The 13,032-nt window shown below is 40.5% G+C and overlaps 4 protein-coding genes across 5 annotated transcripts; 2 read left to right on the plus strand and 2 right to left on the minus strand.

Annotated features, from left to right (window-relative positions):
- Nucleotides 1-3,224: 3,224 nt before the first annotated feature.
- Nucleotides 3,225-4,943, minus strand: LOC145699354 (chondroitin proteoglycan 2-like). The gene is made up of 6 exons (XM_081776622.1): nucleotides 4,881-4,943; nucleotides 3,992-4,198; nucleotides 3,785-3,948; nucleotides 3,593-3,746; nucleotides 3,394-3,552; nucleotides 3,225-3,357 (listed from the first exon to the last, which is right to left on the minus strand). The coding sequence occupies exons 2-6, from the start codon at nucleotides 4,041-4,043 to the stop codon at nucleotides 3,272-3,274; spliced, it is 615 nt and encodes a 204-aa protein (XP_081632748.1). The 5' UTR covers nucleotides 4,044-4,198; nucleotides 4,881-4,943; the 3' UTR covers nucleotides 3,225-3,271.
- A 70-nt stretch (nucleotides 4,944-5,013) lies between these two features.
- Nucleotides 5,014-9,577, plus strand: LOC145699809 (signal transducer and activator of transcription 5B-like). Its single transcript, XM_081777070.1, has 11 exons — nucleotides 5,014-5,263; nucleotides 5,489-5,776; nucleotides 5,823-6,068; nucleotides 7,045-7,903; nucleotides 7,944-8,224; nucleotides 8,265-8,365; nucleotides 8,411-8,499; nucleotides 8,545-8,655; nucleotides 8,702-8,905; nucleotides 8,947-9,117; nucleotides 9,158-9,577. Exons 2-11 carry the CDS (start codon nucleotides 5,490-5,492, stop codon nucleotides 9,287-9,289), a joined length of 2,481 nt encoding a protein of 826 aa, XP_081633196.1. The 5' UTR covers nucleotides 5,014-5,263; nucleotide 5,489; the 3' UTR covers nucleotides 9,290-9,577.
- Nucleotides 9,578-10,956: 1,379 nt separating this feature from the next.
- On the plus strand, nucleotides 10,957-11,675 carry LOC145698283 (uncharacterized). The gene is made up of 4 exons (XM_081775482.1): nucleotides 10,957-11,194; nucleotides 11,255-11,434; nucleotides 11,480-11,556; nucleotides 11,600-11,675. Exons 1-4 carry the CDS (start codon nucleotides 10,957-10,959, stop codon nucleotides 11,618-11,620), a joined length of 516 nt encoding a protein of 171 aa, XP_081631608.1. The 3' UTR covers nucleotides 11,621-11,675.
- LOC145697274 (NADH-cytochrome b5 reductase 2-like) lies at nucleotides 11,646-13,016 on the minus strand. 2 transcript variants are annotated; one of them, XM_081774459.1, is made up of 6 exons: nucleotides 12,892-13,016; nucleotides 12,691-12,746; nucleotides 12,423-12,650; nucleotides 12,136-12,383; nucleotides 11,900-12,096; nucleotides 11,646-11,860 (listed from the first exon to the last, which is right to left on the minus strand). In XM_081774459.1, the coding sequence occupies exons 2-6, from the start codon at nucleotides 12,724-12,726 to the stop codon at nucleotides 11,721-11,723; spliced, it is 849 nt and encodes a 282-aa protein (XP_081630585.1). In that variant the 5' UTR covers nucleotides 12,727-12,746; nucleotides 12,892-13,016; the 3' UTR covers nucleotides 11,646-11,720. The 2 variants fall into 2 exon arrangements, with proteins under 2 accessions (XP_081630585.1, XP_081630586.1); XM_081774460.1 differs by lacking the exon at nucleotides 12,892-13,016 and having other exon boundaries at nucleotides 12,691-12,815.
- Between the last annotated feature and the right edge of the window lie 16 nt (nucleotides 13,017-13,032).

The raw sequence follows: 13,032 nt of genomic DNA on the forward strand, positions 1-13,032 counted from the left end.
CTCTCATTTTTTCTTTTTGATAATTATGTCCAGAATTTACCTTGTTCCCTTCAATTAGCTCTTTAGAGATTTCCCGACAATGACTAGGGCTGAGTATGCTCTCCAAGTTAAAAGTCTATCAATCAAGTACTTTACAAACACTTCTCGAAATCTTCTCCTGAAGCTGATCTGTATTATCGACTAGTATTTGTTTTCCTTTATGTCTCCCGAATTACCCACTCGATCAAAGATTCAAGAAAAATGAAAATTTAACTTATAAAAAGGCTGAAAGCAAGCTAAAAATTAAAAAGTTCAACTGGTACTTGTGAATAGTTTTCGGAAACTGGCGACTCGGGTGGCTATTTATCATCATTAAGACCACATCAGCAGACGGTCAAACCACGTTTTCTTTCGGATAGTCACCATTTCAAAGAGTCACTGCGATCATTATTATCGGCGAAAACGTAACGCCAAGAACCTGCTCCATAAAAATCAAGGAAGAGAAAACAAATGAGTATTGCCCTGCTCAATCAAATGCAGCCTAGTACCGCGAAACATTTTTATTTGATTACGAAGAAAAAAATTGATCACGTGGCAAACCGACTCAGAATTCGCAAGCTGAAGAAAATATCCTGTTTTAGAGTCGGACAGGCGAGTTCTACCTAGAAACAAAGGCACTCTGGCTGCTCAACACAGCCGGCTAGGCGGCGACGCGAAGTCACCTTTGATCTCAAAATCGAAAAAGCACCTTAGATGACACTTTTAGCAGAGTAAAATTTGTCGATATCGAGCGTCTTCCTGGCGGCCGCATTATTACAGGAGCTTCCTTCCTCCGCCAACGATACAACAGTTTGTACTGTGCTACGTAAACGTCTTAATAGATACCCTTACGTATCGGGCGTTCTGACGCCAGGAAGAATTTCTAGTTGCTTGACGATCATTCAAAACGAAAGGACAGATATTCTTGTTTATTATTGAACAAAAATTAAATTCGGAAGTTTCGCTTCTTCACAAGGTAATCGCTCATGGCGCCAGCATCGTCACCGAACGGGGATGACATGTAGTTCTGAAATTTTTTATCAGAAATGCCTTGTATTTAATTTATATGATAATACTTTATATAATATTTAAATACAATTCTATAATATGCCAAGGATTTAGGTGAAAAGAATCTTCCAATCAAGAGCAGAGTTTCTGGGTGCTTTCCCTATTCATGAGGTTATCAAAAATACTACCTGTTATACTTCCTTAATTTTTCTGTATTATAAATATAAAACTGTATTTATAATTTACTTTGAAGACGTTGAATCGGCGGACCAGTCGGTCGGCGGAAACAGAAAGAAGCAGTGACTGAAAGGGTTCAAAAAAAGAAGCTCATTTTTTCATTGAGTTTGCCTTGCCGTAGAAATAAGCGTGTTTTAAAACTCGTTGCTCAGAACTGATTATTTCTTCGGCAGGGCACACTCCCTAAAAATAGAATTTTAAACCCCAAACGCGAAAACCCAAGAAGCAAGTTCATTCTTTTTTATTCTTTAAAAAATGACAGTCAATATCGTTTTTGAAGAAATGTCTTCTGTTGGACGGTTTTTATACAAGCTGCTATTAGCACCTGCTACTTAAAGTGGCACGGGCAAAATTATTCCGTAAAGTGGCATAATGAAAAAGAACTTTGATCAAAAATTAAAAAGCTAAAGATGGTTCTCTGGGAGATCCAGAACTTCTATGTCGATTTGAAGATAACAGATAAAAATAAGTCTCTTTACTTTAAGTAAACAACGTCATCTTAATTTGCATAAAAATAGAATTACTTGGGACAATGAATTAAATTGCATCATTTTAAATTTATGTTTCTTTTAAAATCTGAGTTGAGCATAATTGCTTCGCTCTAAGAGGATCTTCTTTGAGAGGGTTGACCAGGTTCGTGAAGACTAGGTTCGTGGGACTAGGTTCGTGGGACTATGTTCGTGGGACTATGTTCGTGGGACTAGGTTCGTGAAGACTAGGTTCGTGGGACCAGGTTCGTGGGACTATGTACGTTGGACTATGTTCGTGGGACTATGTTCGTGGGACTAGGTTCGTGAAGACTAGGTTCGTGGAATTTGCATTTTTATATGTTTATTTTATTATTTTGTTTGTTAGGACTCAACATTTTGGTTGTTCAAAAACCCACGAACCTAGTCCCACGAACCCTTTCCTTGTTAAATATTTACCATTTAAAAACCCACGAACCTACTCCCACGAACCTAGTCATCAACCCATTTCCTTTACTGTCCTAAAATTTTTACCATTTAAAAACTCACGAATCTAGTCACACAAACCTAGTCATCAACCCATTTCCCTTACTGCCCTAAAATATAGCCCGATTTCAATACTCTGGCAGAACCCACCACGAACCTAGTCCCACGAACCAAGTCCTCACGAACTTAGTCGTCATTCCCTCTTCTTTAGGAGATAATTAATTCTGAAGTTCATGGTATGATTGAAATCCATGAATAGTAACTGACGATTTTCAATAAGGATTTCTGAGTGAAATCCTGACCCACCTTTTTTATTAGCTCATCTGAAAGAGCGTAAAAAGTTATCCCAGAAGAGCCCTCAAAATCTTGATTTTTTGTTAAAGATGACGTCACAGCAGGTGATTGAAGTTCCAAAGTACCGGATTTCTCCTACGCCCGCATTTCCAAGTCCTCTTAGCTACCCGGGCGTATGATAGCTGAAAATGATCGTCTCGTTGAGCTCTAGGTCAGCATCGTGTTTTCATCCCTTCTCAACCTTTCTTTCTCAAAATCAATATTTTTAGCAAACAGGTGATTTCAAAAGGGGTTGAAAAAAATTAATGGATTGTGATGAAAACTAGATGCTGACCTAGAGCTCAACGAGACGATCATTTTCAGCTATCACACGCCCGGGTAGCTAAGAGGACTTGGAAATGCGGGCGTAGGAGAAATCCGGTACTTTGGAACTTCAATCACGTGCTGTGACGTCATCTTCAACAAAAAATCAAGATTTTGGGGGCTCTTCTGGGGTAACTTTTTACGCTCTTTCAGATGAGCTAATAAAAAAGGTGGGTCAGGATTTCACTCAGAAGTCCTTATTGAAAATCGTCACTATTATTGAGCCTTTGGCTTGATGCATGCTGACATTCACTGCTTAATTGAGTACTAAATTAATTTTGATCAGCATAGATGCTTAGTCATCAATTCTATGAAGACGAACAAGAAAGTGAAATCAAAGAGGAATCATCATTCAATAAAAGAAAATAAATTGGTTTATTGAGATGAAGGAGAACTAACTAAGCGCAGCAAGAAGGATTTGATGCCGCGTTCTTAGCACAAACATTGGCCTTGTAGTCGCAAACGTTTTCCAATGTGTTGAACACTTAAATTTCATAAAATAATTGAGTTGGAAGCTTACTTAGATTAGCAGGACATTTCATTTCCCATTTCAAGTTTCCCACGCAGGAGTTGAATCCAAAACAGTCGGCTTCATTTTTCGAGACGCCATCTGGACATGAAGCATCCTCGGTGTAATCTGCTGGGTCCGGAATTATCGGTTTTGGGGTTTTCAGCGAGCCTAAATATTTAAAAGTGACGTTGAAATATGATTTCAATACCGCAGTCAACATTATCTGGCCAGTCACAATATCCCTTTTCTTGATTGAAAAGTAGAGTAACCGGGCATCGCATGATCGAAGATCGTATTCCGCCATTACACTGAAAGAATCGATCGCATTTCTTCCAGTGTCGGAAAAGCCCGTCCACTTCGCACTAGAAAAGCTGAAATATGAATGTGAAGAATAGCTTACTTTTCGAGGGTCCGGAACGGGCAGGACACACTCTGGATCCATCAACTCGCCAAAGCATTGAAGCACTGTCCAGAAATTGGCTGATCCGCTGTTCATACAGGCGATGAAGTCATTCAAACATTCTGTTGTGAATCCTTGACCTCGGACAACTGCGGAAAACGCGCCTGAAATTCAGACTCATGAAAATAAATTGCTGTTGAAACTCACCGAAAGTAACGAATCTAAATACTCGCATGACGAGACTGATGAGAATCTTCATCTCTGCTCAATTTTTATAGAACTCGTCGCAGCAGGGGACTCTTTTCTAGCGAAGCACCTGTGATCCATCCATAGAAAACATCAAAACAGTCTTTAACACCCTCTCCATGGAGCTTTTGTTTGAAAAAGAAACAGTGACGTGCTACGCAAGCGGCCCTTAATTCGAAATGAGAAAGTGTCATCAAAAATGCCAATTATCGGACACTGTCTGCTTTTTAGTGAACTTTGGCAGTCAAGGTTAAGATTAGATTAAGCTCTGGAAAGATTTTGGTTTCGGTGTGGTAGCTGGGCGGCGCAAGATGAAAAAAGTGATTCTGGCACTTGATGGAGGAGGAGGCGCGAAATTCGGAACAAATTACACCAGTGGGCGATTTTCGCACGAAATCGACTCCACCATCGAACACGAGATTAGATTTTCATACCAACACCGTAAAGTACTTTTTGGGTAATGTTCCAAGTAAAAAGTTACTCCTGATGAATTTGTTTCAGCACTAATCGAAAAATTTTAACCTTCATAAATATCAGCTCGCTAAAATTAAATTCAATGGAACATAATTTTCTCGAGTGAAAACTCATGTATAGAATCATTTTACAAATTAAGTTAAAAAGTGATTTGCTTATTAGATATTTCGTGAACTATAAAAATATAATTAACCCTTGGATTCGTAACATTCACGATAAAATAACAGCTAAATTAAAACATAAAGGACCATAAAACTGAGCCTCGAAACCTCTTTTTATTATTTTATATCTTGGTCTTAATTGATGTTGAAAACTTACTCTCTTTGTTTTTTCTCATGATCACGAGAAAAAAATAACAAACTTAATTAACTCATACCTTTGAAAATCCTCTTCACTTCATTCGTCAGGGGAGTAATTTCATGAGACTATAAACGTGAAAATGCTCGATATTATCATTGGAATTGGCCTTGGCTACCAGGCGTTATTGGTGTAGTGGTGGTGGAGTGTGGTGGTGCTCGGTGTGGTGCCGGGTTCTTCGTACCGGCCACTTGGCGCCTTGCTTGAGCTGGACGAGTCCAAGAAAAACGCCGCCCGCCAGAAATCCCGAAACTGCCAGATTTTGCCCACTCCGGGAACAACTACCAAGAAACAAAATTTTCCAGAGTCAGAAGACAGATCAAACTCAGCACCCGAGAAGTGAATGAGAAACTAACCCAACTCTCCACGTACAGAAGATAAATAACAAATACACACGCACAGGTAAGTCGATGCCCAGCGGCCATGCTCAACCTCACAACATACACACACTCATTTAGCCGAAAATAAAGGGAAAACTCGGAAATGCCCGCTTTTAAAGCGAAACAATCCCTATTTCCGAGAATTATATTTTTCTAAATTTCCATGAATTCAATCTAGTGAATTTCTACGCAAAAACATTAAAAATTTTTAAAAATGACAACGTTTGAAAAACCTAACTTTTAGAAGCATGTCAAATATGCCTGCCGAGAGCTCGGGAGTCTCCCTCTGGTCCCGAGTTCGTGAACTAGAAGGAGATGCCCTCCGCCAAATCCAATCTCTCTACGACACCAATTTCCCCATCGAGTTTCGCCACTACTTTGCAGAAATCATTGAGCGCCAGCCATGGGATCAAATCGACCCCGATCAGGCAGCTGATGAGTCTCAGGCGAAATTCATCCTTGACAACTTTCTTGGAGAAATCAATCGGCAGTGTGAGCTGCTTTCTGATGGTGGGGACTTTTTGCAGCGACTCAGGTGAGCAAGCTTCGAAAATCATTAAAAATTAATGATGAATTTGAAGATTTTCCGAAATCGGTCAGCACTTTAAAAACGTTTACGGAAATCACCCGATGGAGCTGGTGAGGATCGTTAAGAAAATCCTCTCCATCGAAACTCGCCTGGTCCAAGAAGCTACTGCGGCTAACATGAACGGTCAGGACGATGTGAAGCCAAGCACAGGGTCCGAGAAAAACGGAAAAATCAACAAAGACTTGGAGCATTTGTACGCGCTCACTCAAGATGCCGAGTCCGATTTGAGAAGAGAGAGGCGATTTTCTGGCAGTTAGATTTTCTGGCAGTTAGACTTTCTGGCAAAGGCGATTTTCTGGCAGTGCCAGAAAATCTAACTTTCAGAAAATCGCCTTTGCCAGAAAGTCTAACTGCCAGAAAATCGCCTCTTTTGATTTTGAATCTACAGTTAATGATCCTGGAAGGTAAAAAAGCGGAGAGGGTTTTCGACAGTACCACCAATTTTTTCTTACACGTTATTTTTAAAAATTCATTGACAAAAGCCACTTTTGACCCATTTATTTAATATTATTGGCTGTAGCAAACATAAATCAGCTTCTTCCGGGAATTTTTGTGTTAATCACTAGGTGTTATTTGCATCTGATTTCGAGTACTTGGTCACAGTGGGCGCCCACTGAGATAATGGCGCACGCTAATGCTTTTTGAAACTGAACTTGTTATAAAGCTCTCCAGAAAATTCTTCCTCAGGTGGTGAAATCGCCTTTATAGGATGGATATTATTTGAGCGTGCGCCATTATCTCAGTGGGTGCCCATTGTGACCAAGTACTCGAAATCAGATGAAATAACACCGGGTGTTAACAGGCGCGTGGCAGTCTCACGGCCACGCGTGGAAATGATTTCACTCAATCACAGACCGGCAAAAGCGTAGACAAAATCGACCACCCTGTTAACGGGTTAACACAAAAATTCCTGGAAGAAGCTGATTTATGTTTGCTACAGCCAATAATCTTGAATAAATGGGTCAAAAGTGGCTTTTGTCAATGAATTTTTATAAAAAATGTAAGAAAAAAATTGGTGGTACTGTCGAAAACCCTCTCCGTTATTTTTACCTTCCAGGATCACTAACTGCAGATTCAAAATCAAAAGAGGCGATTTTCTGGAAATTAGATTTTCTGGCATATTAGATTTTCTGGCAGTGCCAGAAAATCGCCTTTGCCAGAAAGTCTAACTGCCAGAAAGTCTAACTGCCAGAAAATCGCCTCTCTCATTTGAGAAAACTCCAGTCAAAGCAAGAATACTTCGTGATCAACTACCAAGAGTCGGTGAAAATTCAAACTTCGCTTCAGCAAATTCAGCAAATGTCCGCATCTGATCCCACTCGTGCCCAACTTGAACAGCAGCTGACCAAGAAGAAAAACGAAGTTGACCAGTTACTCCAGCTTGAAGCTCACAAACTCCTCCAACAGCGAACCTCCCTCGCTGAGAAGCACCACAAGACCTTTTCCTTACTAACTGCTCTTCAAAATCAAATTCTCGATGAAGAACTCATCCAGTGGAAGCGATCCCAAGCACTAGCGTACAATGGTGTGATCCAAGAAGGCTCGCTTGATCAGCTGCAGCAATGGTGCGAGCGACTGGCCGAGATTATCTGGCAATGTCGTCAGCAAATTAAGCGCGTGGAACTTCAGCGTCAACAATTGCCTATCAACAACCAAGGTGTAGATCTTCTTCCTGAATTGAACACGACAATCACTGCCCTCCTCTCAACCCTCGTCACTTCCACTTTTATCATCGAAAAGCAGCCACCGCAGGTTCTCAAAACGCAGACTAGATTCGGCTCAACAATCCGATTGCTTGTTGGTGGGAAGTTGAATGTGCATATGAATCCACCTACTGTCAAAGCAACTATCGTCTCCGAAGCTCAAGCAAAAGCTCTTCTGAAAAACGAAAACGCACGTGCTTTGTCCGAGACATCTGGTGAGATTCTCAATAATTCATCAATAATGGAGTACCATCCTCAAAGCGGTGTTCTCTCCGTTAACTTCCGAAACATGTCGCTCCGGAGAATCAAACGATCTGATAAACGAGGTGCTGAGTCAGTTACTGAAGAGAAATTTACCATTCTTTTCCAGGTACTGATTACTGATTTTCTTCGCAATTTTTAATGTTTAGTCTCAATTTTCTGTCGGTGGAAACGAGCTTGTTTTCCAAGTGCGAACTCTCTCACTCCCGGTAGTGGTCATCGTCCACGGAAATCAAGAAGCAAATGCAACCGCTTCTATCCTTTGGGATAATGCCTTTGCTGAACAGGGACGAATTCCATTCCAAGTTCCAGATAAAGTGGCTTGGAATCGTATCATTGAAACGCTGAATTACAAGTGGAAGCATGAATGCCAGAGTGCACACGGGCTGACTACAGGAGCGATGCGTTATCTTTCTCAAAAACTATTCAGGTTTGAAAAATACAGTTTTCAGTGTTTCAAGAGATTCTAGACAACCACTTGCGCCAAACTCTGAAAAGCCCGTTAGCTGGGCACAATTCAATAGAGAGCCGCTACCGGGAAGAAATTTCACCTTCTGGCAATGGTTCAACGGTTAGTGATCTCACCCTCGAAAAACTGATTGAAGCTTCTTTATAGGTGTGATGGAACTTACAAAATCAAAGCATGTTCAGCCTCACTGGCTTGACAGGGGCTGTGTTGGATTTATTTGCAAAAATGAGAGCCAGGTAGCGATCATAATTTCTCTCAAACATTGAGTTTGTTTTTCTTAGGAAGCACTCATTCAAAAACCCGGTGGAAGTTTTCTCCTCCGATACTCAGATTCTGAAATTGGCGGATTGACGATTGCCTGGGTCTCTGAAAACGAGAACAAACAGAAACAGGTTTGAATGAAAAGTGTCCTCAGTGGGTCAGATTTGAATATTTTAGGTCTGGAATTTGCAGCCGCACACTGCAAAGGACTTCAACGTAAGAGGCCTTGCCGATCGAATTCGAGATTTGGAGCAGTTGCACTTTGTCTACACCCAGGACGAGCGCATTGTGGGCAAGGAAGAGATGTTCTCCAGATATTACTCCAAGTCGCCGAACCCGCCAAGCCAGCCAAACGATGGATACGTAAAGGCTGAGATTCAGGTAAGAACTCTTACTCCAATTAAGAAGATTCATTGTTTTAGGTCACGATCCCGAACATTGCGGGAATCTCTCTTGGCTCTCCTGTCCACGAGGGAAGCGTAACATCACCGCGATCACCATCAAGTGGCTATGGAGACCACCAATCTTTGATGTCTTCCCCACAAGCAGGCCCAGTGCAGTACGAAATGCCAAGCCAAATATCTCAGGATCAAGTAAAGACGTCGACATCATCAGAAAGCTCATTATTTTCAGATGGACTTCTCTGAAAACGCGCAGCAAAACAACTCTGCAAACGGTGTCGGCTTCGATCCTCAAAACAGCTTCGACCAGTTCGACTCGTCAAACACCATCGACGTGAATGAGTTGCTTTCGAAAGTGAACTAATCTATAAAAAGAATGAACATTTTAACTGTATGTACACAAGCATCAATCCGAAAAAGACCTTACACTGGGTTCTTTGTTTCAGGTCTGATCGAAGAGCTGGTTATTTCCTATCTCTAACCCATGCTTACTAATTTAAACAATACAAAATCATAAATGTACTTCTTCCGACCAGCCCAGATCCTATCAACACCGTCACAATACACTTGGGCCGCACAAACCACAGCCATCCCTTCAAATTTCTGTGTTTTTTTATTTCTTGCGAATTTTAATAAAGCGAATTGCATAGCATTGGGATATTGTGATGATCAACAAATTCTCATTGTACAAGGTCATCAAAGTCGTTCTTATCAAAAATCAAAACAGTAAAAGACGCATTTTTTTGTGAGAGCATTTTGAAGTGAAATAAATTCTTATCAGTTATCACCCCCGCTGCCGGAGTTAGGCTCATTCAGAAAGGATTCTGTAGTAAACTTGAGAAATAAAAAACTGAAAATAGAGAGATAAAAAAAGTTTCGTCTGAAAGTCAAACGTTAGCAATAGGCTATTGCTACAGAATTACAATGAAAATAGGAAGGCTTATCAAAATTAACAGGGGTTACTGTTTTATCAGGCAAAATAAGTTTTTTATTAGTTTGGGGATTTTCTACAACGTTGCTCTCCGTATGTCTGGATTTTCGGCAAAAATTTGAAGGGGTTCCAGGGACAAGGGGGGTCACCAGGAATATTGGTGTCTAATCCGAGCCACCTGCACTTGCCTCATTCTTTCGGAGTTAGCACCTCATATTCCCCATCTAATATGGCCCATATTATTCGGCCCCATTTCAGAAAACGTTTTAAACTTGAGAAAGAGAGAGATCTATAAAACATAACTTTTGTGTAAATATCAAACGTTAGAAACAGACTATCTCTACAATAAAAGAATGAAATTACTAATTATTTCAAATAAGGAAGGCTTATCAAAACTCATAGCGGTTTTTCGTGTCGATATTCCGTACACTTCCTTTTGCTATCAGAAAATCATTCCTTTTCTCATGAAAAAACTCGACTTTTCTGAGCCCTCCATAAACAGGATGTACAGGTTTCAGGTGGATAATCGGGGTCCACCATTCGAGTTTGTTTCAAAGACCAAAAAGTGGAAATTAATTTTTTTTGGAAGATGTCCAACTGGGTAACTAACCAAAAAGATAATGATGCTTGGGGTTCCCGAAATTCTAACAATAAGACGGGATGGGATGACAATGAGGATAATCAAAATAATAACCGAGATGCAAATTACGAACCTACAGAACAACAAGTTCGGAAGTCTAGTTATGACGAAAATTCGAAGGAAAAGAAGATGTCTCGTAAGCTAGGTAAACTGGGGTACTTGTGATAGTTAGCATTTTTTGATAAGCCGGTAAAAGAGGAAAAAGTTATTCGCAGAGAAAAGCTTCCATATTTCAACAGTACATCAGGTCGGATACTTGTCCTTTCTACATTTTTCTCCGTCGTCGTGGCGACTCTGGGATTTCGACTATACTTTGGAAGTCTCGTCAGTGCCTGCGTCAAGGACACCAGCAATCGATTATCGAAGAATCCAGAATGGAAGGAAAGACATAAGGAATGTGTTCCAATCATAAATTCGACTAACGATAATCAAAATAATTTTGAAAACTAACAATATAATTATGCACTCAATAAAGACGCGTGATGATCTTAACCCGACTCCAGATGAGGACGAGCTGACCGAAGTGCTAAAGGATGAGATCTTCGGCCCATGCATACTTCTACCGATTATCTGCTCTATAACACAACTCACTTCGTTGATTATATTGTTGAAGTCGAAGATGCAGAAGCCAAAATGGGGAAAACAACTGACGATGGCCATCATGTTCTTAATCGCTGGAACTTCATGTGTCTATTCAGGTTTGTTTTGAAGATATTTTCGCTTGCGATGCTATATAAATTCTCTAAAACAAAATTAAGTTATTTGCGCGCTCTTGAATTTGATGCAGAGAAAGCTCTATTGCATCTTCTGGGTTACCGCTGTATTCCCGACACTGATGATGTTATCGCTTGGTGGACATTGCTTCGTTTGCTACATCGTCTTCTCTACAAAAGCCGAGCATCGAATTGAAGAAAATCTGAAGGAAATTATGGACAAAGGTTCGTGCTACTTCTCGCACACAGTTTTTTTCATCGCGTTTTTAGATGAACTACAGACAAATCGACAAGATCTGGAAGACTTCCGTGCGTCTTCGGGTGGAATCCCGCCTGCTGGATCAAAGGTAAAGAAAATTAACTGTGATTTCGTAACAAAAATGAATAAAGGTTAAATACGAAAGACGATAAGAAGAAAAAGAAGTGACTTTGTGTAAGTTTTTGCTTTTATTTTGTGCAAGATGACAATAAACTAGAATATTATGATGATGGTTGTCAGGAAATACGATATTTAGTAGCAGAAAATATTTTCCTCCTTGTGCCCGAGCTCGGCGAGATTAGGCATGCAGGCGAATTTGATCATTGGAGGAGGACCACAAATGAGGATCATTGTATCGTCCGATGCGGCGGGCAGGGACTCCGCGATCATGTCTTCGGCTTGTTAGGAATAAAAATTAGGAACTTGGATACCTTTGTTGATATGGCCAGTTTTGTAGCTCCATTCTTTTCCTGCAGGCGCGTTGTCAACTGTGAACATAAATTTGAATCGTCCAGGATGATTTTTCGCCGTCTCTTCGATTTCTTCCCGCAGCAAAATGTCTTCTTCAGATCGATTTGCAAACAACAATGACAGCTGCGTATCTTCATTCGATTTTACTACTGCGTCACTAAAATACGATTTATTCTTGTTTATCAAAAGAACGAACCGAACAAGCTGCATCATCGGAGTAATGCCAGAACCTCCAGCGATCATTCCAATGTGCTTGATGCCTTTTCTTATTTTGAAATCCTTGTCGGAGGGAAGAAACGACTCGCGAATGTGGAACTCGCCGTTTCTTCGGTAGATAAGCTTTCCTTTTGGTCCAACGAAATCCAGGGTGTCTCCGATCTTGAGTTTGTTGATGTACTGGGTCATCTTGCCGCCCTCTGGAAATCTCTCGCAGGGAAAGTAGACCTACAAATAGCGTTAGACAGCGCCTCAGACATTTAAAACCTTGATCAACAGGTCACAGAACCCCAAATCATCTTCTGACGAGATCGGAGTGTAACTGCGCATGACAGTTTCTCCGTCAACCTCAGCAACTGTTCGCACATTCAAGCCGACAGGTAAACCAAGACGATGGCCTTCTGGAAGACCGAATCGGAAAATTTTCGTGTCAGGTGAAATTTCCGTGATTTTCGTCAGCGGTAGAGGAACAAGTGTTTCAAGGTCGTTTTTGAGCTAGTAAATGTCAAACTCGGAAGGTATTTTTAGTATTTACCACTTGTGGGGGTGTCTTGAATGATGTTCCTTTCATTTTTCGCAAAGTTTTCAGCACTGAAATCACAAAGTTAAAGCAATCTTCTTGGTTTACTCTAGAGAAAACAGTCTTAGTACTTATTTTTCTTCACAATAAAACTCTCATTTCTTTTCGTCGTTAAATTTAGTAGCTACAAAAACACTTCCTGTATAAAAAAATTACCTTGAGAGGTCTCTCTTAAAAGTAAATGTCTGTCGTTTTGCCCTTCTGAGATCACTTAGAAGTTGTTTGCTTAAATATTACGCCAAGATATGAACAGAGTCGACCTCTTGTTGGGGTCAAAGTTGTAAATCTTACGAATAA

This window comes from Oikopleura dioica, chromosome 2 (assembly GCF_907165135.1).
Source record: "Oikopleura dioica chromosome 2, OKI2018_I68_1.0, whole genome shotgun sequence".
Lineage (NCBI taxonomy): Eukaryota > Metazoa > Chordata > Appendicularia > Copelata > Oikopleuridae > Oikopleura > Oikopleura dioica.